At 52.6% G+C, this 25,808-nt stretch overlaps 1 protein-coding gene across 2 annotated transcripts in view; it reads left to right on the plus strand.

Moving 5' to 3' along the window:
• Positions 1-858: 858 nt before the first annotated feature.
• PCDH19 (protocadherin 19) overlaps positions 859-25,808 on the plus strand; it is a 59,842-nt gene continuing 34,892 nt past the window's right edge. For both annotated transcript variants that reach the window (XM_027780240.2, XM_005232741.3), the window contains exons 1-2: positions 859-3,263; positions 6,351-6,678. In XM_027780240.2, coding sequence (XP_027636041.1) covers positions 1,123-3,263; positions 6,351-6,678 — 2,469 coding nt within the window. In that variant the 5' untranslated portion in view covers positions 859-1,122. The remainder of the gene's footprint in view (positions 3,264-6,350; positions 6,679-25,808) is intronic.

The following is a 25,808-nucleotide window of genomic DNA, read 5'->3' on the forward strand; positions in this document are numbered from 1 at the left end:
CCGGGGGCAGCACCGGCCCGTGCCCAGGCACCGTGACACCTGCCCGGGGACCCCGGTAATTAGCCCCCGGGGACTTGCGGGCCACGCGCGGAGCCCTGAGGTAAGGCACCGGCACACGGACAGCGGGAGGTTTATTTCATTTCCAAGGAGGACGGCACCGCCGTGCTTTCCGCAACAACCAGCGGTGAGCGGCGAGCGCCGCCGGGCTGGGGCCGCCGGGGAGAGCCTGGCGGCCCCGGGTCCCACGCCGGCTCCCGGTGGACCCTGCCCGGCGGGGCGGGGGGCGGTGCAGCCGGAGCGAGGCGGGCTCCCTCCCGCCCCCGAAGGAGAGCGACTGAACGGGCCTGGGGGCGCTCGGCGCGGACCCGCTGGCCACTCCGGCCCGGCCCCGCGGCGCCCACCCCGGTGCCCGCAGGGGCCCGCCACCGCCCTGTACGCGCCCGCGGCTCTGGAGAAGGAACCGCCGGCGGCCGCCGCCACGCAGCGGCTGCCGCGGCGCCCGAGAGCGCCGTTGCGCCCGCAGCTCCCGGGCACCGGGGCGGGCTCGGCGCCGCTGGGCACCCGGCGGCCGGCGCGGCGGAGCCACCCCGCGCGGCCCCGCTCCCCTGCCCGGCCGCGCCGCTCCGCCGGCCCCGCCCCGGCCCCGCCCCACCGGCCGGCAGCGCGGCTCGGCGCGGCCCCATTGGCGGCCGTACGGCGCGCCGGCCCCGCCCCCGGGCGCCCATTGGCCGCCGCTCACCGTCGCCCGCCCCCGCGCCGCCCGCCCCCGCGCCGCCCGCCAGCGCTCCGGACTGCGGGCAGTGGCGTGCGGCCGCCGCAGCGAGCGCCGGCGGGAGCGGGTTCGGCGCGGCGCGGCGCGGTTCGGCCCCGCTCGGTTCGGCGCGGCTCGGCTCGGCACCCCGCTCCCGCACGCCATGCCTGGCCCAGCCGCGGCGCCGCCGGCTCGGAGCGCCTGACCGGGCGGTGTTGGCGTGGGCGCGGGGGACCGCGGCTCCGGTGCCCGCACCCGCCCGCCGCCGCCGCCGCGGCCGGGGCAGCCCGGCGGGCGCTGTCCGCATGAGGGCTGCGGGCCCCTGAGGCGGGCGGCCGTCGGGGCGCGGCGCGGCGGGGGCGGCGGCGGCGATGGGGGCTCTCCCGGCGCTGCTGGGGGCCGCCTTGCTGTGGGCCGGCGCCGGGGCCCTCGTCAACCTCAAGTACTCGGTGGAGGAGGAGCAGCGGGCCGGCACGGTGATCGCCAACGTCGCCAAGGACGCCCGGGACGCCGGTTTCGTGCTGGACCCCCGGCAGCCCACCGCCTTCAGGGTGGTTTCCAACTCGGCCCCCCACCTGGTGGACATCAGCCCCGGGTCAGGGCTGCTGGTGACGAAGCAGAAGATCGACCGGGACCTGCTGTGCCGGCAGAGCCCCAAGTGTGTCATCTCGCTGGAGGTGATGTCCAGCTCCATGGAGATCTGCGTGATCAAGCTGGAGATCAAGGACCTCAATGACAATGCGCCCAGCTTCCCCACTGACCAGATCGAGCTGGAGATCTCTGAGACGGCCAGCCCCGGCACCCGGGTGCCACTGGAGAGCGCCTACGACCCGGACTCGGGTAGCTTTGGTGTGCAGAGCTATGAGATCACCCCCAACGACCTCTTTGGGCTGGAGACCAAGACGCGGGGCGATGGGTCACGCTTCGCTGAGCTGGTGGTGGAGAAGAGCCTGGACCGCGAGACCCAGTCCCACTACAGCTACGTGATCACGGCGCTGGACGGCGGTGACCCGCCCAACTTCGGCACGGTGGAGCTCAGCATCCGCGTCATCGACTCCAATGACAACAACCCACTCTTTGAGGAGCCGGCCTACACCGTCAGTGTGCCTGAAAACTCCCCGCCGGGTACGCCGGTCATCCGCCTCAACGCCTCTGACCCGGACGAGGGCACCAACGGCCAGGTCCTCTACTCTTTCCATAGCTACGTCTCGGATCGGGCCCGGGAGCTCTTCCAAATAGACCCACAGAGTGGCCTCATCACAGTGAGCGGTGCTATCGACTACGAGGAGGGTCACGTCTACGAGCTGGACGTGCAGGCCAAGGACTTGGGGCCTAACTCCATCCCTGCCCATTGCAAAGTTACCATCAGCGTCCAGGATGCCAACGACAACCCACCCCTCATCAACCTGCTCTCCGTCAACAGCGAGCTGGTGGAGGTGAGTGAGAACGCCCCGCCGGGGTACGTCATCGCCCTGGTGCGGGTCTCGGACCGTGACTCCGGGGCCAACGGGCGGGTGCAGTGCAAGCTCCTGGGCAACGTGCCTTTTCGGCTCCAGGAATACGAGAGCTTCTCCACCATCCTGGTGGATGGGCGGCTGGACCGGGAGCAGAGGGATCAGTACAACCTCACCATCCAGGCCAAGGACAATGGCGTCCCCTCCCTGCAGGCCACCAAGTCCTTCACCGTCAAGATCACGGATGAGAATGACAACCATCCCCACTTCTCAAAGCCCTATTACCAGGTCATTGTGCAGGAGAACAACACTCCGGGGGCCTACCTCCTCTCAGTCTCGGCCAGGGACCCTGACCTGGGCCTCAATGGCAGCGTCTCCTACCAGATTGTGCCCTCCCAAGTCAGGGACATGCCTGTCTTCACCTATGTCTCCATAAACCCCAACTCTGGAGATATCTATGCTTTGAGGTCCTTCAATCATGAACAGACGAAGGCCTTTGAGTTCAAGGTCTTGGCAAAAGATGGGGGTAATCCCTCTCTGCAGAGCAATGCCACTGTTAGGGTGATTGTCCTGGACGTAAATGACAACACCCCCGTGATTACGGCCCCACCGTTGGTCAACGGGACCGCGGAGGTGTACATCCCCAGGAACGCAGGGGTTGGCTACTTGGTGACGGTGGTCAAGGCAGACGACTATGATGAGGGTGAAAATGGCAGACTTTCCTATGAAATGGTGGAAGGAGACAGAGGATTTTTTGAGATAGACCAGATCAATGGAGAGATAAGGACCACCAGAGCCTTTGGGGAGAACGCAAAGACAGCCTACGAGCTGATCGTGGTGGCTCATGACCATGGAAAAACATCTCTCTCTGCTTCTGCCTTGATTTTGATATACCTGTCTCCAGCCCTGGATGCCCAGGAGTCCATAGGATCTGTTAACCTCTCTCTGATTTTCATTATTGCCCTGGGGTCTATCGCAGCCATTCTTTTTGTCACCATGATCTTCGTGGCAGTCAAGTGCAAAAGGGATAACAAGGAAATCAGGACCTACAACTGCAGGTAAAGACATCTTTGTTTCTGTGCGGCCGCCGGGTCTGCTTTGATTTTTGCTGTCACAGTTACTTTTCCATTTGCTGCTGTATACTTTGGGGGGTGGGGGTGGGTGGGGGTAGATTTGCTTTAGGAACAAAAGTGAGCTTCCCGTCCCTCCAAGAAAATTTCCTGCGAGGCTTTAAAAAATTGTTCAGGGGAGGAGAGCAGGAATGCGTGCCGAGTAACGGATCGACTTAACTGTGTGGCTTGACAATCTGTTGCAGCATCCCTGATTTTACGTGCTCCGTCGCGGGAAAGGGGGAGAACAGTTCCACGGCGGCGTGGCTGGTTCCTGTGGGCAGCCCCCTGCCCCCAGCATGGCTCCCCGGGCTGGCGAGGGGGGAAAGCCCTCCAGCCACCACCGCAGCCCCACGGCAGGAGCGCGAGTGGCCGCGGTGGCCTCCGTCAGCCCTCGCTCGCCGCTCAAAAGAGCCATTGTGCGCCCGATGCGGCTCCTCACCACGGCTGCCGGTGGGGCTGGCTGGGTAAAATAGTGGCGAAAATCACCCGGTTCCCCTCGATGCGCTGCTCCAGCACCCAGCACCCAGCACCCAGCACCCAGCACCCAGCGCCTGGCACGGCCGGTTGGGCTGGGAGCGATGGGGCGAGGGGAGATTTTTGCAGCGCCGCGTTATTTTGCCCTGGCTGGATGCGTGCTTCTGGGTCCGAAATGCCGGAGGGGAGGTCAGCCCCATGCTCACAACCGCTGAAAGGCTGATAGGGGAAATCCAGTCCCCTGAATATGTAACAGCCCGGCGATTATTGTCTCTCTTTTACTATTCTCTGTGTTACACAAGTTAGGAGACAAATGCTAACCACACATGAATATCAATCAGATGCCATAAAAGAGCAGCTGCAATGCCTCATAAATGGTTTAATCCTGTTACTAGTGAAATAGCCATGACTTCTCCATTCCTTCGGCACCGAGTCGTTTCAGAGGGGAGGGATGGAAATTAATTTTGCTCTACCTTGGAAACGCACGCTCGCCCCCGGCGATTCTGCAGCGCAGGGGGATGTGCAGTCTTTTAAAGTTTTATTTACGCAGAAATAATGCTGGAGAGTTTGGGTTTTATCCCCGGTTTTCACCGCATAAAGTGCATTTATAAGCCTTTTTGCTTGATGGGGGAAAAATCATCTGCAAATAAAGGTCGATCTGTGCTGTATTATGGGATGTCTAGCTTCAAGTGAAAGCCCATACACCAGCTTTCTTGCCAGCTTGGCCCATTAAAGGAGAATAGGGCCTGAATAGATAAAAATCACGTTGTGGTGGTGCCCCTAACAGCTTCACACATATGTATAAGCCCCGGGTTTACTGTGATGGCTTAGGGATTAATGAAGTGCAGTTTGATTAAATAATTGGTCAATAGAAAAGGACAGCAAAATGAATGCCTGCAGGAAATAATTGGGCTCTCGCATTGCCAAACTTAAACATTTAGGTAAACAAAACAATTAAAGCTTCATCAAGCATTGTTAGAGGAGTCAGCAGCATATAGATTGTTGGCACAACAGAAATCCCTGCCTTCCCCTGATTTATTTGCATGCTCAGGGGGATGCACAGGCGGTTATCAGTGTGCATCTGAGCAGAAGTCAGCTGCGGAGGTAGAGAAGCACCAGGTAGGCGCAGCAGCGGCTGTGACCGTGGGGCACCCTCTCCCCACACCGGGTGCGTGCCTTTGGGCTTGGCAGTGCCTTGTTTTAGAGTCTCTTGCAAGAGCTGCTGGACAGTCTTCATAAAATGTGTTAATTTATGAGGCATGTAAGGTTATATGAGAGCTGTTTGACTTGCTGGCATTTTCATGCTCAGGCAATTAGCTTTCTGGAACAAGAATATTTGTCCAATATTTGCCTTTCTAGATAAACTGTATTATTTATTCATCCCATTATTTCTGTTGCAGCTATTGGGTTGTTTGTTTCTGGTGTGTCTTTTTTTTTTTTTTTTTTAATGCTGTAATCATAACAAGAAAAGCAGCAAAGTCCTGACTTTCAAATGTGTATTTCTGACTGTGGGTAGCATTTGATGTGCTTCTCTGTGAAATACTGAGCTGCCCAGTGCAGTGCATGTACAAATTCATCTGTGAGGCATTCGCTAGGGCTGTGTTGCTCCCTATGGAAAGAGAAGCCACAGTCACTCTGAGCTGAGCATACCCAGTTAATGCAAGGTGCAATCATATTTGTCATTATTTGCTTGGGTGGTGTTTTACGGTAACTTTTTTCCTCTGGTGTATTGCAGAAGGCAAACAAGGCACTTAATCAGTTGATTCTTTTGGCAGGTGGGAAGCAAAGAGGGAAAGAAAGGCAGAGAAAAACAAGCTTGCAGTAAAAAAAAGAAAAAAAGGTCAAAAAGGATAATTTCTTTTTGAAAAACACAGTTTTGTTGCGCTCTGATTTCTGGAAGGTGAAAGCGTTTCCCAGCAGAAGGGGGTGTGCGTGCTGGGGAGTGAGGGAGGAATAGGATGCGGCTGGAGAAAAGATTTTGAGTTATTAGGTATTATCAGGATATAGTCAAAACACCAGCAATTTGGATAAAACGTTAATAAACAAACAGCCTTTGGAGTGTGAGAGAGTAGAGCTTGCCAGCTAGGACTGCTTCTGGGTCTGCTTTATTTACTGCTATGGAAAATGAACTGGGAAAAAAATCCGCTATTCGTTTTGAATTTTCATTATAGGGACCAAATTAAATCACTTTTAAAATCCTTATTATGCATGGAAATGAATGCAGGTACCCTTTTCAGTTCATGGATTTTAACATCTCCATTTTTCTCTTCTGCAGGCTGGACTTTACTCCTAGTAACTAAATATCAGCAATTACAAACACTAGAAAAAACCAAAGGCATTCTTCCTTCCCATTATTTTTCATATTTGACCTGAAAGTGTTATGCATATGAAAATAAGCTAAAGTCTGTGTTGTGCCACCAGTCTCAAAACATGACGTAATGTGCATGACTAAGAAGCCTACATGGAGATGGGGGCCAAGCCCTCTGGGTTTCAGCATGTGTATTTAGTGGGGCAGGGTTCGGGATGCTCTCAGCTATTCATTTTCATTCTGTCCCCCAGAATTGCAGAATACTCCTACGGGCATCAAAAGAAATCAAGCAAAAAGAAGAAAATCAGCAAGAATGATATCCGCCTGGTACCGCGGGACGTGGAAGAGACAGATAAAATGAACGTTGTGAGCTGCTCCTCTCTTACTTCATCCCTCAACTACTTTGACTACCACCAGCAGACCCTGCCGCTGGGCTGCCGCCGCTCTGAAAGCACCTTCCTCAACGTGGAGAGCCAGAACAACAGGAACGCCGGCTCCAACCACATTTACCATCACACCTTCACGGGGCAGAGCCCCCAGCAGCCCGACCTCATCATCAACGGGATGCCGCTGCCAGAGGTGAGTGCAGGCGGGCAGCCCGTGCCCCTGTGGCATCGGTGATGGGTTTGCACGTGGACCATGGGCTGTGGGTCTGTCGGTGTAAGCGCTGCCGAAACGATGTGTTGAGCAAACAGGCTGTGGTGGTTTCCGTGCGTTGGATGCCCTGGGTGAGGGAGTGATGGAGGACGGGCAGGGGGAGTGGTGGGCACCCACCTTGCAGGTTTTGGGGCAGCCCTGATGTGGCCATGGGTGGATGTTTCACCCTCAGGGATGCCCCAGCGGGGGTGCTAGCATGGGTGTGCCTGGCCACGCTGCCTCCATGCTGCTGGGAGGCTGGAGGTGGCTGCTTTGCAAGTGGATTTTGGGTATGATGATACTCAGGGGACAAGGTGCTCGTTAACTTCACAAGAGTTTGTTAAAAGGTGGTTGAAAGTGGTGGTGGTGGCTGTTCCACTGGAGGCAGCGTGTTGTGCTGGGGGTGCAGGCAGTGCAGGGTGCCCCAGCGCAACCACATGCACGCCTGGCCTGGGACTGTCCCCTCGCCGTGCAGGATGGGTGTGCAACTGGAGGAGGGTTGCGTGGTACCTGCCAAGGGCAGGGAAAGGGTCTGCTCCGATCCACACCATTCTCATCAGGTTCTTCTAATTCATCAGCTTTCCTGTACATCACAGGCATCATTTAATGTTGCTTGTTTGTCTCTCTTTGAATTATTGTTTGGTATTAAGCAAAACAATCAAAGGTTTGTCATGTTTCCTGCTTTGAGCAGAATAACAAAGCTGAAAAAGCAGCTGAAATATTTATGGCTTGCTCTGTTTTGCGTTCAGTGTGCTGGTGTAAATGTAAGATGCTGCTGCTGAAGACAGTGGAGCTGCTTCAGATTTATCTGCTCTATGGGGAGCAGAGCCTGGCCCTCTGCGAGAGTCTGCAGGGCTGCTGGAGAGGGCTGGTGCTGGCGGGTTTCATCCTGCAGTGTTTGTATTGGCAAAGTACTCATTGAACCCTGGTGTTCAACCTTTGCTAAGGCTACAGAACCACCTCCCAGGAGGTCATGTACTGGTGTCAGCCCAGTTTTACAGTGCTCCCAGCCCAAATGCCGGTCGCTCAAAGCAGAGGTGCAGCTTTTAATGACCAGACGGTCAGGAGGGGGCTGTCGGGATCTCCGTGACAGATCGTGGGCATTTAGCCTCCTTCTGCTCAGCCTGCATTTGGAGGCTCTCCTGCCCTCACACGTGCAGGCTCCATTAGGGTTTTGCCTGTTCAAGGTTACCTGCTGAGATGCTGTGAGGAGGCACCTCCTGCACCAGTGCCCCAGCACAGCCCTGCACGGTTGCCTGTGGCTGCGGCACCATGACTCTGCCTGCCTTTGGGAGGGTATGGCAGGAGCAACCCAGCGCTGGTCCAGAGCATTAAAGCTCAATTTTAACTTCTGGTGTTGGTATAAAAGCTGTAATAGAGTTTCTTAGCCATAACAGAAAGGGAATGACCTGAATATAAGCGCTCGTATATTCTACTGCACGTGTCCAGCCATAGAGCTGCGCAGGCTCTTCTGCTCCCAGGTCCCCCAGTGGGTGGAGGCAGGGACTTTGCATCCACGCCTGGGTAGGAGCAGTCTGGGATAAGCCTGTCTCTGGTCAGGTAAGGCGGAAGAGCTGCTACCAAAGCCGCCTGCTCCTTGTGCTGTGCCTGGGCAGGCTGGGGGTGGGAAATGCCGCCCTTCGTGCATGAGGGGATCTCCGTTGATGCTCAGATTTGCCTGTGCCCTTTGCTAGGTATCAGCTGGGGCTCAGGGAGCCTAGCTGCCTGGGGGATGCATCCCAAGGATGTGGGTGACCGTTGCTGTTGGGATGTTGGGGGTTGCGGTCCCTGAGGAATTCCTGCCTTCCCAGAGCAGTGTGCTTTGCAGAGGGGTCTCAAGCGCATCTCTGGCTGGTGCCTTGCTACGGGCACCAAGCAGTGGAGCACCCTGTCAGCCTGTGATTCACTGCCACAGACAAAATTCAGTCATAAAATCCATCATGTTGGCGTTAGCCAGAAGTGCGTGCTGGCAGGGGAGGTCTGCCGTGCTGAGGAGGAGGGAAGGAGCATCGGGAACATCACAGCTCGGCTGATAAAGTTAATAGGCAGCTGCGGGCAGAAGGCAGTGCTTGTCCATGTCCCTTCTCGTTAGCCTGGGCTCCGGCAGCGTGTGCTCTCCAAAGACCCCCACCGCCTTGCACACCCTCATGTGAGGGAGCTGGGATGCTCGTTGCTTCTCCCTGTGGCTCCAGCACGCCCCATTTCCCCATCACTTGTACAGGTGGGATGCACTGCAAAGAACCAGTACCTTGCCTGGAGCAATAAATTTGTCTCTTGTAATGAGTGCCATGGAGTGTCAGCTGAAAACGTGCCCTGCAGCAGCCCCGCGGGCACGCAGGAGGGCAGCTGCGCTTCTCCAGCCCTGCTGAGGGATCAGCAGCTCATGGGTGGGTGCTCCTGGGGAGAGCAGCATGTCCTGGTGGGAATCTGCTTGCTCCTAGGGAAAGCTTTTGGACAAAAGGGCAGGGCCAGGGCACAGGGAGGAGAAATCCCAACTGAAAGCTGCTTGGAAGTTTGGTTTAGGGTGGGAACTTCTATGTTTTTTGGCAGAGAGTCCCAGTGTTATGCTTCCAGCTGTTGCAAGGGAAGTTTATCTTGGTGGTGGTGTGGGTTCTACTGGCTCCTAAAAATCCAGGTGACCCCAGAGGGTGAGGAGGTTCAGTGGTGACTAGAGTGACAACCCTGTCCTGGCACACAGGGTGACACAGAAACTCCATAGAAGATGCTTCCATGGAGGAGCATCGCAGCCGTAGCCCATCGCTGCCTTAGCAGGTATTATGGTGTGATGATACACGTGTGAAGCGTGCTACTGGTACACCTTCAGGTGACGAGCATTTAATAAATGCAGTTCCTGCCCAGAGTTTCCAGAGCCAAACTGTTCCCTGCAGTGCATCCAGTGGGACTTTGTCTGGGCTGGTTTGAGTTGCCTCCAGTGATGAGGCTGCTGGCATTTCCCTGGGGAGCCTTTATGAGGTGTCAGCATCGGGGAGATATCGCTGCTGCTCCACCTAGGAGTGACTTTTCCTGATGAGAAGGCAGAGCGTCGGTTGATAAAAGATAAAATACAGAGGTAAATGTGTCGCTGGCGATGTCGCTTAGCATATGATGGTTGTGGCTGGGAGTAAGTGATTGCCTCTGCAGACACGCGCTGTCCTAGCGGCGGTCGGTTTGCAATGTAGCTGGTCTTTAACGTGAGGCTCATTTACTTTAACAGTCAGGAACCTTGAAATAGAAGTCCCCAAGGATGGGTTGTTTGTGGAGCTTCAGGAAATGTTTCCTCCCGTGCCGCAGCAGTGGTATGCACAGTGGCAGGTCTTGGGGCAGGCGGTGCCATGCCGTGCCGGTGGTAATTGGGTTTGTCAGTGCTCCCCACCTTTCCCTGCTGATCCACAAGGGATTAACAGCGGTGTCTGCAGAGGCTGCAACCCCACTCTGAGGATGCAAAAAAGTTTGAGATGACCCTTGAAAAGCTTTTCCCTTTGGGTGGGGGCTGGATTCAGCTGCCGGCTCTCCCTGTGCCAGGGCATGGCTGCCAAGAGAGCATCGGGAGGCAGTGAGGGACATCTCGGGGGGGTTCGGCCTCACTGGGGTTCGGTGGTCCCTTGGGTGCTGAGGTACCACTTGGGGACCCCTGCCTGCAGCCTTTTAGCATCCTTGTGGTGGTAGGCAATGATATGCAAGAAGCGTTTGCGAGCAGCTCTGGTGATTGTGGCTGACAGGGGGAAGCTTGGCCCCCATTAGTGTTTTGTTTTGCAGGAGGGAGAGTGGGACATGTTGGAGCTGCAAGGGCATTGCCGGTCAGAGGCTTTGCTGCTGCCGAGGGCTTATTTTTTTTTTCTTCCTGCTGAGCCGGAGGGGAAGTCAGCTTTGAAACCAAAAGGACTTGTTGTCAAGTTTTGCATGTATATTACTGGAAGTTGTACCAGGAGATTAAAAAATCAAAATTAATAGGAGCCATTAGGCAGCTTCCTCGATAAAAATGCACGTTGCATTGGGGTGGTGTGGAAACCGGTCTGAATGCCGAGCCTTTTAGGATTCTCAGGACACGACTTGCATGTAGAGCAGCCACCCTTGGGTAACACTTACATGCCTGGATTTTGACTTCACGGTTTTAAAAGAAAACAAGGTGCATGTAATGGCTGCATCTCCGTTTCAGGGACAGTTTTACATCCAAAATCTGTGCTGCTTTGGGAAACAGTGCTGGTGCATCGAGCGCTGCCCTGGGACGGGGAGCATCCCCGGGGGCACGCCAGCTGGCTCTGCCCCTCAGTCTCAGCCGGGGCTGAGTGGTGGCTGGTCCCTGGCAGGACCCAGCATGGGAGAAGTGAGGAGGTGTGAAATGGGCGCCGGCAAGTCTTGTTTGAGAGGTTGGGTGTCCAAAGGTAGAATTAGCATGGAGGTTGAGCTTGACTCTCTGGGGGTGCAGGATGGCTCCGTCACGGCAGTGGCAGGGAAGGGAAGCAGCAGTGCTGCCGTTTCACTGTGAGCAGGGTGTGGGTCAGGCATGGGCTTGCTCTGGTGCTGCTTTGGGGGGTCCCACTGGAGAGGGTCAAGGTGGAGCAGCCCTGATCCATCAGGACTCGAGTCCTCCAGGGACCTGCGTGCCTGGCAGGTCCCAGACCCAGCTCCGGCCCCGGCACCGAGGGGTTGCGGCTGTGGCGATCCACTGCCTCCTGAGCTGATGGCCACCATCAGTAAGATGGGGAATTACTGGTTTTAGTGATAATCCTGGTCTAATCCCCCAACCTTGATACACTCCCGCGTAATCCTCACTCACACTGATTTTGTTTGGGCTCCTCGTGGCAGCAGGGATTATTTGAGCGAGCAACAGTTGCAGGATAAGGCCCTGTTGGTTTCAGATATGCTTTTTACTACCTGGAAAGCGTTCTCCTCACTGTAGGAAATGGTTTTCTAAGCACAATAGAGCAATTTTCGTTTCAGGCAGCACCGGCAGTTTTTGCTCTGGCTATCTGGCGGTGCTAACTAAAGCACATTTCAACAACACACAAAGATTTTTGTTTTGTAAGAAATGAAATCAGCGTGGCTGTTCCTCTTTCTCTGTCATTTCTCTACTTGTCAATTCTTTCTTCCCCTCCAGCTTATCCTCCTCTTCTCCGCTAGCCTTAAAAAGCCCCCAAAGTGTCTGTTGTAATCACATTTTGTGTGTTACAACCAGAATGAATGTACTCACTTTAATATGCTGGGTTTGAGGAAATCAGTTTCTGTCTGGTATAACAGACAATTTGTTATAAACCATGCCATTTAGAAGTGAAGGGCCTTGCTTTAGTGTGGTGCTGGGGAAACATCATCGTACATAATTGGAAGGGATTTGGCTTGCTTCTGAGTAATGCTGTATATAGAGCGGGGGGGGGGAAGAAGAAAACGGAGATAATTTCCAACCCGGAGAAAGTTTGTGGCACTGAGGCATGCCAGGCTGTTGAAATAAGGCTTATTTTCAGCAGAGAAAATAATTAAAACATTATGAGCGTCGACGTTTGACTAGTCGGAAGCTGACTTTGCAGCAAGCGTTGCCAGTCTTGTTTTCTCCTTGGGAGGTCACTGTAACTCAGCACTTTTTTGTGCCTGCGATGCGCACCGTGATGGGTAAGCACAGGTCATGGCTCTCATTAGTGCCTCTGCATTTCTGTGCCTGTGCATCCCTGCCTGGGAGCTAGCGGCAGCCTTGCTTCTCCCAGAGCCTGCCGAAGAGGAGCGGTGCTTCCGACTTCAGGTAGGGGCTGGTTACCCCCTCCCTGGGGAGGGCTCGGGGGTCCCTGCCAGGGCAGCCAGCGGGCACACTGCACCCCCCGGGGAGCCCGAGCCTGTGGGGGGGACCCCAACCTCCCCAGCTGCGCTCCCTGCTCGCTCCAAATACGCCCCCGAAATCACGAGTCCCAGCAAATCCCTCAGCTTAACTACTCCCAAAGTGTTTTGTGTATCGCTGCACATCCCCTGACCTCCCCGAGCGTCAGAGGCCAACATTATGGAAATCAGCAGCTTTTGATTCCATTCCGAGGTCAGCCTAACCAAATTATACGTCTCCTAATGTAATCGCTCCAAGCTGTCTGTATGGAAAAATTCATTTGAATACCTTGCAACAGAGATAAATACGCTGGCTCCCATTCACATTTAACTACGTCCCTCACTGATGGCCGCGCTCGCTGCGCGGTGGCTTAGGCGAGCCTTTAGTCCAACAGCTTTGGCTTGTCACGGCATCGCTGAGGCTGGAAAAGGCATTTAAGATTATCAAGTCCAACTGTAAACCTAGCGCTGCCAAGTCCACCACTAATCCTTGTATGTTTTGTATGGATGATATGGGGTTGTGACCCCATCCTGGCTCCTCTCTTGGGATTTTCCAAGGGTTTTCCAGCCCGCAGTGGGGTCCCGGCTGGGTGGTACCAAGGGGCTTTGCTGCAGGAGCCTGGGGAGGAGTTAAGAGGCCGCTGTGTGGTGTGGTGGCAGGAGCCAAGCTGTGTTTAACAGTAAAACCCTTCTCCGCTGATAGCAACACCTAGAGTGCTCAACATGGATATGGTTATATCATTATATATTGCATTCTCTATATTATTTGTTATATGTTATCTGTTATATGCTATACACTGTATGATATACATGATATATTTATAAGCATATAAAAAGTGTGTATAGAATTGTTACATATTGTACCTAATTATGCAAGTAAGTATGTAATATGTCATATAACCATATATATATCTCATTTGATTTTATGCTTACTGGTTTGGGTTTTATGGTTCACTTTTACTGAAAATAGAGAGGCGCGTCTTGTTTTCCTCTCCATAAATTTGAATTTCTGATGCATATTTCTGATGCATAACTCTTACTTGTTGAGTCTATAAAAAAAGCTCCGGCACATATATTTACATGGCAGATAAGAATTTTCCTTTAAATTACGGAAGATTTGTAGTAAGTTTTTTTTAAAATTACGACAAAAGGGTGGTCTTGCATGCTACTTACGGCCTTTCTTATATTAGTTTCCAAATGAACTCTTGTTGTATTGAGCGATTTGAACTCTGTGGTTTCTCCCCGTCGCTCGCTTTGCATAAAGCACATGCTGCATGCAAAGGCATCCTTGAGGCCAAGCGCACTAACAACCTCATGCGCATCTGCTCGAGCCATATTTTACAGCTGCCATTTCCTGAAGTCCCTCCTGAGGACTTTGAGCCAGAGAAGCTCATCAGCCAGGTGCCCTCCCAGGTCCTTGGCCTCCTGCCCTCACTGAGGGTGTCCTGCTGGGGTCTTTCCTAAATTCCCATCAGCCAGGAAGGGCAGAGCCCTGCCTGCCCTTCGTCCCCTGCCTGCTTCCATCCACAGGCTCTGCCTGCAGGCTCACCAGCCATGAGCCCTCCATCTCTCCTGGGAGACCTCTCCTGTGACCCCCTCTGATGGTTGGTCCTGCTCCCATGCGAGGGCTCGGATGGGGGGACCTCCAGCCCTGCCTGCTCCCCCTTCCCTGCCAGGCTGCCTATGGGGCTGGGCACATGGCCTTGCTTCAATAAATGATTAGATATTGTTCCCAGCAGAGACTATAGTTGAGTTCCAATCATTTTCTGTTAATTAAAATACAGGATGGTCTTATTTGTAGCATAAATAGTTGTAATCTGTGTACTTATAAGTGTAATTATAATTTAAATTAGAGCATGCTCTGAATTGGTGATGAATGGGGTGCTCTGCAGGCAGCGCTACCCTCACAGGGCTGCAGTGTGTGTTGTCTCCTGGGGTCCCCTGTGGTCCCAGTTCCTGCTGTCCCCAGAGGAGCATCACCCAGGGCTCAGCAAAGTGGCACCGAGGCCGTGGATGGCTCCCCATTTTGCTGTTCCTTTTGGGGCAGAGCTTGCCTGTGGCACCTGTTGGAGGGTTTGCTGGAGAAAAGACCACAGCATCATTGCTTCAGTGTCTCCCTCAAGTTTCTGGTCTAAATTTGGAGTGAAGTAATGGCTTACGTCAGCTGAACAAGTGATTAGCACTTAGCCTTGAAGTGCCTCCCTGTTTAACACAGGATTACGGTGAGTTCTCGTTAGGCTGGTGAAGGCTTGCATGCGGCAAGTGCTAATGCTGCAGTGGACAGATGTGCATCGCAGATACTGCACTTTGTACACCCTCGGATGGAAGCCCTCAGCACGCTGCGGGTAACCCCAGCCGCTCCTCCTCCTTACACCCGATACATTGTGTGGGGCTGTGGTAGATAGCGTAGGTCTGTACGTGGTGGGGCCATGTAGACAATTGTGGTCCTTGTCTTGATGCCCTGTTGGCCACTGGAGATCTGGACGTGAATCCTTCGTGGTTCTCACGGGGATCTGGAGCTTGTCAGATTATACCATCTTTTGTAATGGCAGGTGTATGCCACAGGGCAGGTTTTAAAATTCCCGTGTTGGTAGACTGCATTAACCCATCCTAAGTCAGGTATGTAAAATTCCATTAAGCGAAAACCCTCTGGCATTTTCTCACCCGTGCTCGAGCTCTGCAGGCTATGCTAATGCAGTGTGTTTGCTCATCTATTAGGAGGATGATGGCTTTAAAATAATAACATTTATCTTTGGCAGCGGACCTACTATAGTGCATGCTGAGTACAATTTTGTGAAAGGCTCTGCAGATGTTGCCTCATTCAATCTGGGTCAAAAAGAGTGCTTAGAATCATAAAGGTTAGAAAGAGATCAAATAATTCGGTGGTTTTATTGCTGAATAATGTACTTGGAAAATATCATTCACCATTATTAGACTAAGTGAGTACAGAAAACACAGGACTCAATAGTCATTTCTCAGTATTGGCTGATTTTACTGTTTTTATAATGTAGCTAAATTCCCTGTTATTGATTCTAGCATTGATTATCGATCTGGAAACCTAAGTGTATGCGCTGGTGGGAGCACACGGGAGTCAGGCAATTAGGGTATTAGGCTTCCGCGCCTCCCTGCAGCGCCTGGCAGCGGCCAGCACACCCGCGGGGCGGATTGATGCTACTTGTGGGAAGCTGTCAGGGTTTTGGGAGCTGCCTTCACAAACAGAGATGAAAAAACAGGAAAACACCCATTTTGTGTGTGTTCTTTTCCGTGCCTGCGAGCTTATATAAACTTGTTCACGCAAACCCAGATGGGCTGGGACAGCAGCAGCGGGATGGGGCTCGGTGCCTGCGCCTGCGTCTCCCATCACCTGCTCCCTCCTGGACTTTTCATATTCAGATTCACATCTGGATGCTCTGGCAGGGGCCCAGCTTCAGTGACATTTAGTGATCAAATCCACACGGCTGTTGGCTTAGAGACAGTATCCGAACCTGTCTGCCCAGTGAAACGCTTTTCCAGACATTTGCGAGCAGTTCTGCTTTCTTGTTCAGCCCCACTGTGGCTGTGTCCCCTCTCTGGGGGGAGGTACCACGCTTGGGCTGAGATCCTTCCCTGTACATCGGTTTAATTGCAGGGGTTGGGTTAGCAAGAGACCAAAGCCGTGGTCCCATCCAGGCTCTGCATCCCGTGGTGAGCCCTTGGACCAGAGCCGGCGGCATCGCTGTGGGAGCCGTGGGCTCCCGCCGGGCTGGGGCTTGCTCAGCCGTGCGATGGATTCCTTTGTTCAGAAAAAAAGAGACGAATTTTGGAATATGTTCATCTCTTGTTCTCTGCACTTAGTTGTTGTCAGCATTAATATGCCATTAACACATGCTCATTAAGAGGAGAATGATTATACCCTGCAGAGTATGGGGGAAACCTTCATTAGACACTAACATATTGAACTGAGCTGCAAACTTCACTTGGGAAAACTGGGGAAGGTTCTGCTCAGCATCAGGTTTCCCTAATTTCCCCTCGTTGGTCTGATAACAGCACCTGGTCTTCTAGCAGGCACGCTTTCAGCCAGGGCTGCGGGTGTTGCGCAAGCGAGCCTGGGCTCAGGCTCCAGTGCTGAAATCCTTCTCGGGACCTCAAATCCAGTTTCCCCCAGATCGAAGACGTCCTCTTCAGAGCTTATTTTGGCAGGCAAAGTGGCCGCGAGCCTGCATCCCTGCTCCAAGGGCTATGCTGGCTCTTCAGGCTTAACGAGATGAAATATCCGCAGAGCTGGGAGATGCTCCGGGAACAGATTTGTTGAGAAAGGAGGTGTCATTTCTACATCCTCGCTTTTCACACTGTAACGACGTTTTAAGCGTTCATCTGGCCTTGCTGCCTCCAGTCTGAAGCCATAACCTGCCATGTGTGACAGGGCAATTGCTCGCCCCGGTAATGATTACAGCGGAGCCTGGTGTTGTTCCCTTGTTTGCTCGGCGCGTGGCAGCTCGAGGCATGTGCATGGTGCTCTCTTAAAGTCAATCAATAAGAATAATTGCAAGTTCAGGTGGGGGTGAGGGAGGAGAGTTCTGTAGCAGACAAATATTTGCAGATTAAGACCCTGTTTACATGCAGATGCCTCTTGTGATAGGTAACAAGGGACAGACAATAAGGACCATATGTGGTATTTAATCAGAATTTATTTTAAATGGGGTGATTTCATAGATTTCCATGGAGCTGGCAGCTGTCCTTTGTATTAAATGTGAGTGTGCTGCCTCCATCCCTGCCCTGCTGCCCTGCCTGCCCTGGGCTTTTGCAGGATTTTGCAGCATTGGCGCATTGCGGTCCTGTCCCCTCTTGCCTCTGTATAGGTGCAGCCAGAGGGAATCCCACAGATCAGTTTTCACCTACAAACCTCAGCAAAGGAAAAATGGCATTTGACGGCCCAGGATTTCCTGCGGTGAAGGTGTATGAAAGCATAGCCCCCTCCACGGGGGGAGGCAGCCTTTCTTCTGGCGCCTGCAGCAGCCGCAGGAGCAGTGATGCTGGGCTGAGCAGTGCCTGCTGCCCGCAGGACAGCCAGCACCCACAGGGTCTGCTGGAGCTGCGAGTGGTCATGGGGAGACCCAAACCACAGGTTGGAGGAGTTCTTCCAGCAGAGATGGAGACTGAGAGGGCTGAGGCTGCTCAGCCCTGACTCGTGATGCTCCTGGTGACCTGACCCCACGTTTGTGGTTGATCCTGAAACCTACTAATGAGGAAGTATGTCAAAACCAGAGGGGTGACCCATGGTTATCTGTCATTGCCGGGGGTGGGGAATGAGGTGGCGAGGTGAGATACCACCATGCGACAGGGCAGGCTTGGAAGCTTTTTGGTGTCTCTACCACCGCCTTCATTAGAAGTAGGGTACCACCTCCTGGCTTGTGGTGGCTGGGTGGACAGATGGACGAAAGGACACCCTGGCTGTTGAGGAGGCAGGTCGGTGGCTGTCCCAGCTTCACCCAGCTTCTCCTTGGTTATTTCTCTGACCTTAATGACTTCTCCCTCTCGGCCCGCCGTGCTGTCTGAAGGCAGAGCAGCCACAGGCTCCCATCTAATCGCCTCTTGCCACGTTGGAAACGTGGCTGCGTCTGTTTGCTGGATGCTGCGTGACTCATGTAATCACCATGCAAAATGCATCATTCATAAACTGTTTAGCGTGACCTTTTGTACAGTAGCACTAATTATTATTATCACAGAAGCCCAGTAAACTAGACTAGTAATTATCAGGGATTTATTTGAATGGACAGCTAAGCTATTCTTGGCAAGTTAGTCAAAGCAGTTGTCATGACAGCCACACAAATGTGTCTTATGAATTGGGTTAATTAGGGTAATTAATAACTGTTGTTTTGCCCTTTTTAACAAGGTATTGCCTAGACACTATCAAAAAATAGCAATTGTACCTAACAGAAATAGTCTTCTTCTAACAGCAACCTTCAAATCACAAAATCAAAGTAGTAAATAACTGTTGGGTTGTCATTTCAAAGAAACGTGTCATCCTTCTTCTTGTGCAAAAGCAGAAAGTAAAAGGCTCTGTTGTAATTCTTCTGCTGAGTTTCCCTGGTTGTGCAGTGTTATCTAGAGACTGGTCACCATCCTTATCAATATTATTATTATTTATTTCAATGGCACGCCGCTCTAAGCCGTTGTCAGAGCTCTTTGCCATGCCCGGCTCCGTGTGAGTGGTGAGGGCAGCCCCAAGGTGCTGCCGTCGGTCGGAGCGGGCTCTGCAAGCGGCAGGACTTACAGCTAATTTTAAAGTTGTGACCATAAAGAATTGTTGTTTTGCTGGTGCATCGTCACCATCCTCATCAGGATGGCTGGTGCCGAGCTGCCGAGTCCTTGCTCAGCAGAGCATCTGCTTCTTTTGAAAGAAGGGTTTTGCTGAATAAATGGTTCCGGTTTTCTTGGGTTTGTTGCCGATATTGAGTAATGGTGGTAACTAAGGTTCCTAGGAACCAAGTAGCACCGAAGGGCCTCAAAAGGGAAAAAAAACCTCTGCTGTACCCCCTCCAGGGAGCAGCTGGGGCACCCCTGGCCGCCTGGTAGAGGGTCTGCAGCCTGCGGTGGTGGCGGTCCCCATCCTGTGCCGGTGGGCTGGGTGCTTGCCGGCACAAAGCACCGTCTTCCCGAGGACTGCAAGATTTGGTGCTGATTATTAAGAACGGTCCAACATTACAGATGTGACTGAGGAATATTACGTAAGTTTTGTAGGAAAGTGACCTGAATAGATGAGTGAAGGCTCTGGCTGGTTCTCCAGCTGCACCGAGCCCTGTCTATTTATATCACCTCTGGGCTTCCGAAGTCCTCTTTTAACTAAAGCTTATTTGATAACACAAGTCTTTTAAAAAAGCAAGAATAAAAAAAAAAAAAAAAAAAAAGGAAAGGGGGAAGAAAGCCCTAAAGAAAAACACCTCTGTGGAGAAGGTAGGGTTTTAATGAAGAAATATTTTATACCATTCTCCTACAACCTTAGGGCTAATAGCCTGGAACTGGTACTTTGGCTCCTTAAAAAGCCCAACAAGACAAGCCAATTACGGCCTCTGAAACATTTTTATTTTTAGTTCGTTGTAATAGCAATTCATCCTCGGCTATGGTACATTAACTGGAAGGAACAAGAAGTAGTAAGGTTTTGGCATCTTTGTAATAACCAACAGGCTGTTTTTACCAGGCTGTTAATAGTGTGGGGTGGCTGTCGGGCTGGGGGGGGGGGGGCAGTGTGGGGAGGAGAGGGGCATCCAGTGACTGCGGGAGCAGAGATCCCCTAACCCAGCGGGTGCTTTATTATCATTTATTTCCCTACAGTTTATTCTGGGAGAAAACAGGCTCCTGTTGGGCTAAATTCCTCAGTTTCCTGGTGCCTCCGAGCTGGCAGCATGGCTCAGGGGGGAGGAAGGGCTCTTTGGACGGGTGCTGGCGTGTCCCCAAGGCTGCTGGAGCCAGTGTGACACCTTTTGGGGGACAGCAGGTTTTGGGGGGAGTGGAGCCGGGCTGAGCTGTGCCGTGCCCTTCGCATCCCACCTCCCCGCCGGGCTGTGTGCGTGGTGCCGTGGGTGGCGATGGCAGCGCCGGGAGGGCCAGTCCTGCTCAGGGTCCCAGTCACTCCCCTGGCTGCAGGGTAATTTTGTGGGCTGGAGAGCTGCATTTTCCTGCCCAAGTTGGGAAAAAAATTAAAATCGGAGAAAATGGTTTTGATAAATAATTTCATTGTGAGCAAAATCCCCTTGAGGCTTAGAGCGGGTGCTGGCCAAGGCTATCCTGATTGCAAGCCTTTCCGTGCAATTACAGATAAACAATGTAAATGACAGCATGATGAGCACACGGGGCAGTGTTCGCCTCAGTTTTATTATCCAGCAGTGCTGGGGAATTTTTGCCGGAGCCAGGCAGGAACTGCTGGTGTGGAGCTTGCACTCCAGAGCCGGGTGTGGGTGCACATGGCCATGTGCCGGGGGTGCACATGGGACCGGATCAGGCCTTGGTGAAGCTGTAGGATGCAAACACCTGTGGGGTGTGTAGGGGATACGGGAAGCGCTCGCTGCTTGCCCCAAAATCAGAAGAAACGGGGCTTGTGCTGAGACATGGGGCAGGGCCGAAGTCCCCATGCGCCCATCCTGCCCTCCCTGGCTGCCCCCGGGGCTGCCGCCCGCCGCTGCACCGGTTTCGGTACCCCTGGCCAAACTTGTGTCTGCTAAGCCACTGAGCGGGGAAATGGTCTGGCTGCAGCTGCCAGCCCCCTCGCCCACCGCCCCAGGGAGCCTTGGGGGTGTCTCCGTCTCCTCTGGGATGCAGAAGCAGAGCAAGGTGCCCCTCGGCAGTGGGGCAGCAGCTGAGCCTGGCTCTGTTTTGGCACCCGGCACCGTTGTGGTGTGCCCCCCACCTGCCCCGGGGCTTGTGTGCGTTCAGGGATGCAGCCGGCGTGGCGGCTGCCCGAGCATCCCGTCACTCCGATGTGCCGAGCTGGCAGCAGCATCTCACGCCTTTGCTATTTTTAACTCAGCTGCAATGATTTTTGGTTTTTCTTTTTTTCCTTTCTTTTTTTTTTTTTTTTTTTTTTTTTTTTTTTTTTTTTTTTTGCAGTGACAAATCTGTGATTTCTCCTGTTCCCTACAAAATGCATCAGTCTGACCTGCCGCTCCAGAAGGTGAATGACAAGGAGTTTTATTTAGCCCTAGAGATGGGAACATTTAAAAAAAGGTTCCTCTGTTATATTTGTTTTCATTCCTAATGGCAGGAGGCAGGGAAAGGACAGTTCTGAAAGGTTTTTTAACAAATCTGTAAGTCATGCCCCATTACCCTGGGGCTGCTGATTAGATCCAGATTGTTTCTCGCACTACTTAGGGAGGGGTGTAGTCCACACTGGAAGCTGCATGCATGGATCCATTACATATCTGAAAGTCCCAGGCACAGGTGATGGGAAAAAACCCTTTTATTAGGTTTATTAGTTATTATATCTCTGCAGGGAATTTTCCTGGGTGTATTGAGGCAGCACCACCGTGCAGAAGGCTGTGCCCCAGGGGGGCTGGTGACCTCGTCCCTGTGCCCTTGGGTGGGCACATGGGAGGGACGCATTGCTCCTGCTGCTCCCAAATCCCTCCAGTCCCAGTCTCGGGGGCACTGGCCAGCTGCTGGGGCATTGCCAGCCTCCTGGCTGCTCACGTGCAGGGAGGGTATCTGTATGCTCTCCTCTAGAAAGCATGCTCCCCTTTTGGGTCAGTATTTTGCTTTTCGATCAGTTTTGTGGGGATGGTGCCGAGCAGGTGCCTGCCCTGGTGGTGCTGCTGGAGGGACCTCTGTGTCACAGTCACCAAAGAGGTTTTGGGTTATAGGTGCCATTTGAATGTGAGGCAGGTTTTTTATTGTTGCATTTTTGCCCTTCATAACCATACTGTAGATTTCTGATATGTTGACAAATTCAACCGGGTGACACTATTTGTGGCTTTCAGGAGTGTAATTATGGCTTCATTGTGTGTTGCTTCTCTAGGGATTCAATCTGGGTTTCTAATCCTGTACCCTTTTTCAAAATCACATCACAGCAGCTCCCTTCCTCCTGCTTCTGATCCATTTTCAGATAAAAAATGACAAAGCCTGTATTTATTTGGGGAGGGGACAGGAGTTCAGTGTGGATTAGTGGGCATGCCAGCGCCGTAATACAGTCTGGTTTGATACTTCTGCTCATTCTGATGAACGGGGTGATGCTAAAGGATGAACTCTCCCAGCGATTTCTCTGCAATGCTTTTTATTTCATCCAGAGAAAATGGAGGCTGGACTCAGTTCCTTCGGTGTTTAATAATGTCCATCAGAACCAAATGCCCTTTATTTAAGCTACAGTAGTAATTAGAGGGTCGGTGGTGTTAAGCAGCCATGGAGTCCGGCTCTGAGGAATGTTCATTGTACCTTATTAAATTTGGAATTAGTGCTTAAAAGGTCAGAAATAAATATTCTGTTTATATTTCGGGGATAGTAAATCTAAATGGATGCTGTGTTTGCACATCCTCGTCTCTGCTCGTTCCTGCTGAACCAAGCGAGGCACTGCTCCATTTGGTTTAGGCAGCAATCAGTGTCTGCAAAAAAGCCCAACCCCAAACCCGACCCTGGTTTCATTGATCAAGGGCAGGAAAATGATCTGCTGTATTACATCTAATTATAAAACATCAATATCAGATGCTAAATGCACTTACTTTTTCAGAGACACTATATTGCTAGTTTACAGTTTGCAATCTCCTGTATTACAGGCTTTAGCAGGGAGCTGGGAGATGGCTGCAAAGGGAGATGCCAGAGGTCAGATCCTTTTAACCTTTCCAGCTCCTCCAGGTGACTGGCTCTTAAATGGTGCTCAATAAGAGCCGAATTGCTTCACTTTTACTTTCTGTCTTGCCTGGAGCTGTTGACACAGCAGAGGTGCATCCCTCAGCCCCTCTCCCCTGGCATGTGCTCCGGTGCCCGTGGAGCAGGCTGGAGCTGCAGAAGGGGACCGGTGGTCAGCTGGGTCCTTTCCAAAGTCCCTGACGCCATGGGGGTCCCTGAGCCACAGCACGGCTTGGCTGTCGGAGGGGAGGGTGATGGGCTCCATGGGGTGACACAGGCATCGCTTGCCCCACCATGTCCTCAGCGTTTGCTGACTTTCCTGCATGGTGGAAGCGCCAGTAGCTGCTTGGGTAGAGTTTGCATGGATGTTTACCCCAGAGCCTGGGGCTGGTGCTGCTCTCACATCTCTGATACCCACCATGCCAGGTCCTGCCAGTGCTGGAGAGTGAGGAGCTGGGAAATACGGGTCTGTTTTCTGCTACGTCTTCCCAGGCTGCAGCCGCAGTGCTCAGGACCCTCGCCCACTATTGCAGATGTTGCTGATGCCGGCAGCGCCTGAGTGGAGCTGGTGGTGAGCGCAGGGAAGGAGGCGTGGGTCAGGCACCACAGTGCACATCCAGGCTGGTCTGCAGCCACTGCTCCTGGGCTTTGACCGATGCTCTGAGGCAGCAGTGTCCTCATCAGTAGCCAGTAGTGCAGGGGCTAATTATGTGGCATCATACACGATGGGGGAAAACCTCTCCTGATGTCCCTTGAGATCTGGTCCCAGCCCCGAGCTGCATCTGATGAGTCTCCTGCTGGTGTGGGGAGAGAGACCAGCTGCGTTGCTGGGTGTGAGAGCATCACGATGAGCCTGGACTCTTCTTCTCAGGGCCGCGGGGCTAGGTTTTGGTGTTCAGTGGGGATTTGTACAGTGCCTGCTCCCGTCAGGAAGGAGTCTCAGACTGCTTATTTATTTCCCATGAGGTAAATAAGCAGCTTGCTAAATGATATTTCCCTCACTGCTGATGCATACTTCATTTGACCTGGTCTCTACTTTGAAATTTTCCCTGTCTCCCCCGTGCAGCTGTAGTGTTTTTATTTAATTTGCATGAATTCTATATCACCCGCAATATAGTTCAAACCATAAGAATTAAGTACTGGTGAGATCTCCTAACAGGCAGCAACAGTTTTATTGCAGATGCTGGAGCCTGTGATTGAGTGGCCCATGGAGGACAGGACTGAGGATACAGGAGGACCAGGAGAAGTGGTCTTACAAGCTCTGCCCTTCCCACCGGGGAGACCCAGTGGATTTTTGGGAATGATTTGCCATTTCTGTGGTCCCCAGTGATGCCTGCAGCACGAAGGAAAGGTCAGACCGGTGCTCCTGGTGAAGATGAGCAGCTTGATTCAGAGGATGAGGAGCCATTGCATGTTTCGAGAGCATTTTCTGAAACCCAAAAGGAGAGATGCACATTGCAGCCTTGGAGAAAGGTCCGCTTTGTTTTTTAATAATAAAGGGTGACATGCAAGCTTTATTAACAAGGCACGTAGGGGAAAAAAAAAAGGCTCAAGGGATAACCCTGAAAAAGTGGTGCTAAATGTGTCATTTTTATGAAGCTGATTTTGTGAAGGGTCCCTACATGCTTTGGCAGGAGGTTGCAGCAGGTTTACAATAATTTGTAGAAAGATAGAAATGTTTTCACCCTGAAGTGAGAAGAAGGGCAAAAAACCTCACACTGGGATGCTTTGGAGTTATCTTCCAAGGCGGAGGCTGGCAGAGGGATGGATACCTGTCACTTCGGGTCAGGAGAGATGGGTCCAGCTTCAAACAACCACAGACTTTGCCGGGGGCCTGATGTGTGGACCAAGGAGCCAAATCCTCCACCGAGAGTCTGGATCCAGACACAGCAGGGAAAGCTGGATTTTCACCTCCACAGACTTTGGTTTGAAAAAACCAACATTGGAAATAGCTGAAAAGAGGGAAGAGTGAGAAAAAGCCCAATCCTGGGCATCCACCCTGAGGCAGGCAGGCTGGCAGGGACATGGGTGCGCTGATCCAAGCCACCTGGCACAGCCCGGGACATGTCCCCCCAGCCCTGGGGACCAACTCCAGCCAGAATCCTCTATTTTTCCATCAGTCCACAGCGGTGGTCGTGCCTGGAGTTGCTGCAGCCTGCTGACCTTTCTGCTGGCACTTGCATTAATTCCTCTTAAACCACCTTTGCATCCTCTGAGGTTTATTTCTGTTTCTAAGGCAGAGAGTGAGCAGTCGTTAGAGCAGTGCTCTGTTGCTGCCAGACCTTTTCCTAACAGGGAAGTCACCTCCCGATGTCCGGGTCAAGAAGAGTTGTCCTGATGTTTGTATGTCTTTTTTTTTTTTTTAATTTAATGGAATTGGCAGTCCTCAACTAAAAGCAACCACTGGGGGGGGGGGGGGGGAAGTTTAAAATTTCCCTGCTGATTGCTCGATTCTGAGTGTGTCTGTTGTTATATTTATATTTGTGTTGCTAAGGCAGCAGTTAAAAGCATTTTTCAAATTAGGCACTGGTAAGCTGCGTGCTGAGCCAGGCCTCTCTCTTTGATGGCATTGACACCAACACTCCTGCATCTGGAAAGCAAATCCCAAGCCTGGAGGACAGCAGGGTTTCTTTCCTCCAAGAGAAATGAAGGCTGAGACCACAGATGTTATGCTAGGTGTTATTCAGCGCTTCCCAGTGTCTTGAATTTATTGTGTATTTGTAGCACAGAGGCTGAGGGTCTGATCCTGACAAGTGCGAGCATCTTTTATTTGTGTTATGATGAGCAGGAGATCAGAACTGGCAGTGCTGTTTGGGAGGTCCTTGCCATACCCAGCTCTGGACATGGAAAGGGGAGGCTGGGCTGGAGGCTGGGCTTCCCTTTGATTTCTGGAGGAGCAAAGCTGATCAGTGAGAAAGCAGTGATCTGCTTTTGCCAAAATAATGAAGAAGATGAGGGCT

The sequence above is a fragment of the Falco peregrinus genome, chromosome 13, assembly GCF_023634155.1.
Source record: "Falco peregrinus isolate bFalPer1 chromosome 13, bFalPer1.pri, whole genome shotgun sequence".
NCBI lineage: Eukaryota > Metazoa > Chordata > Aves > Falconiformes > Falconidae > Falco > Falco peregrinus.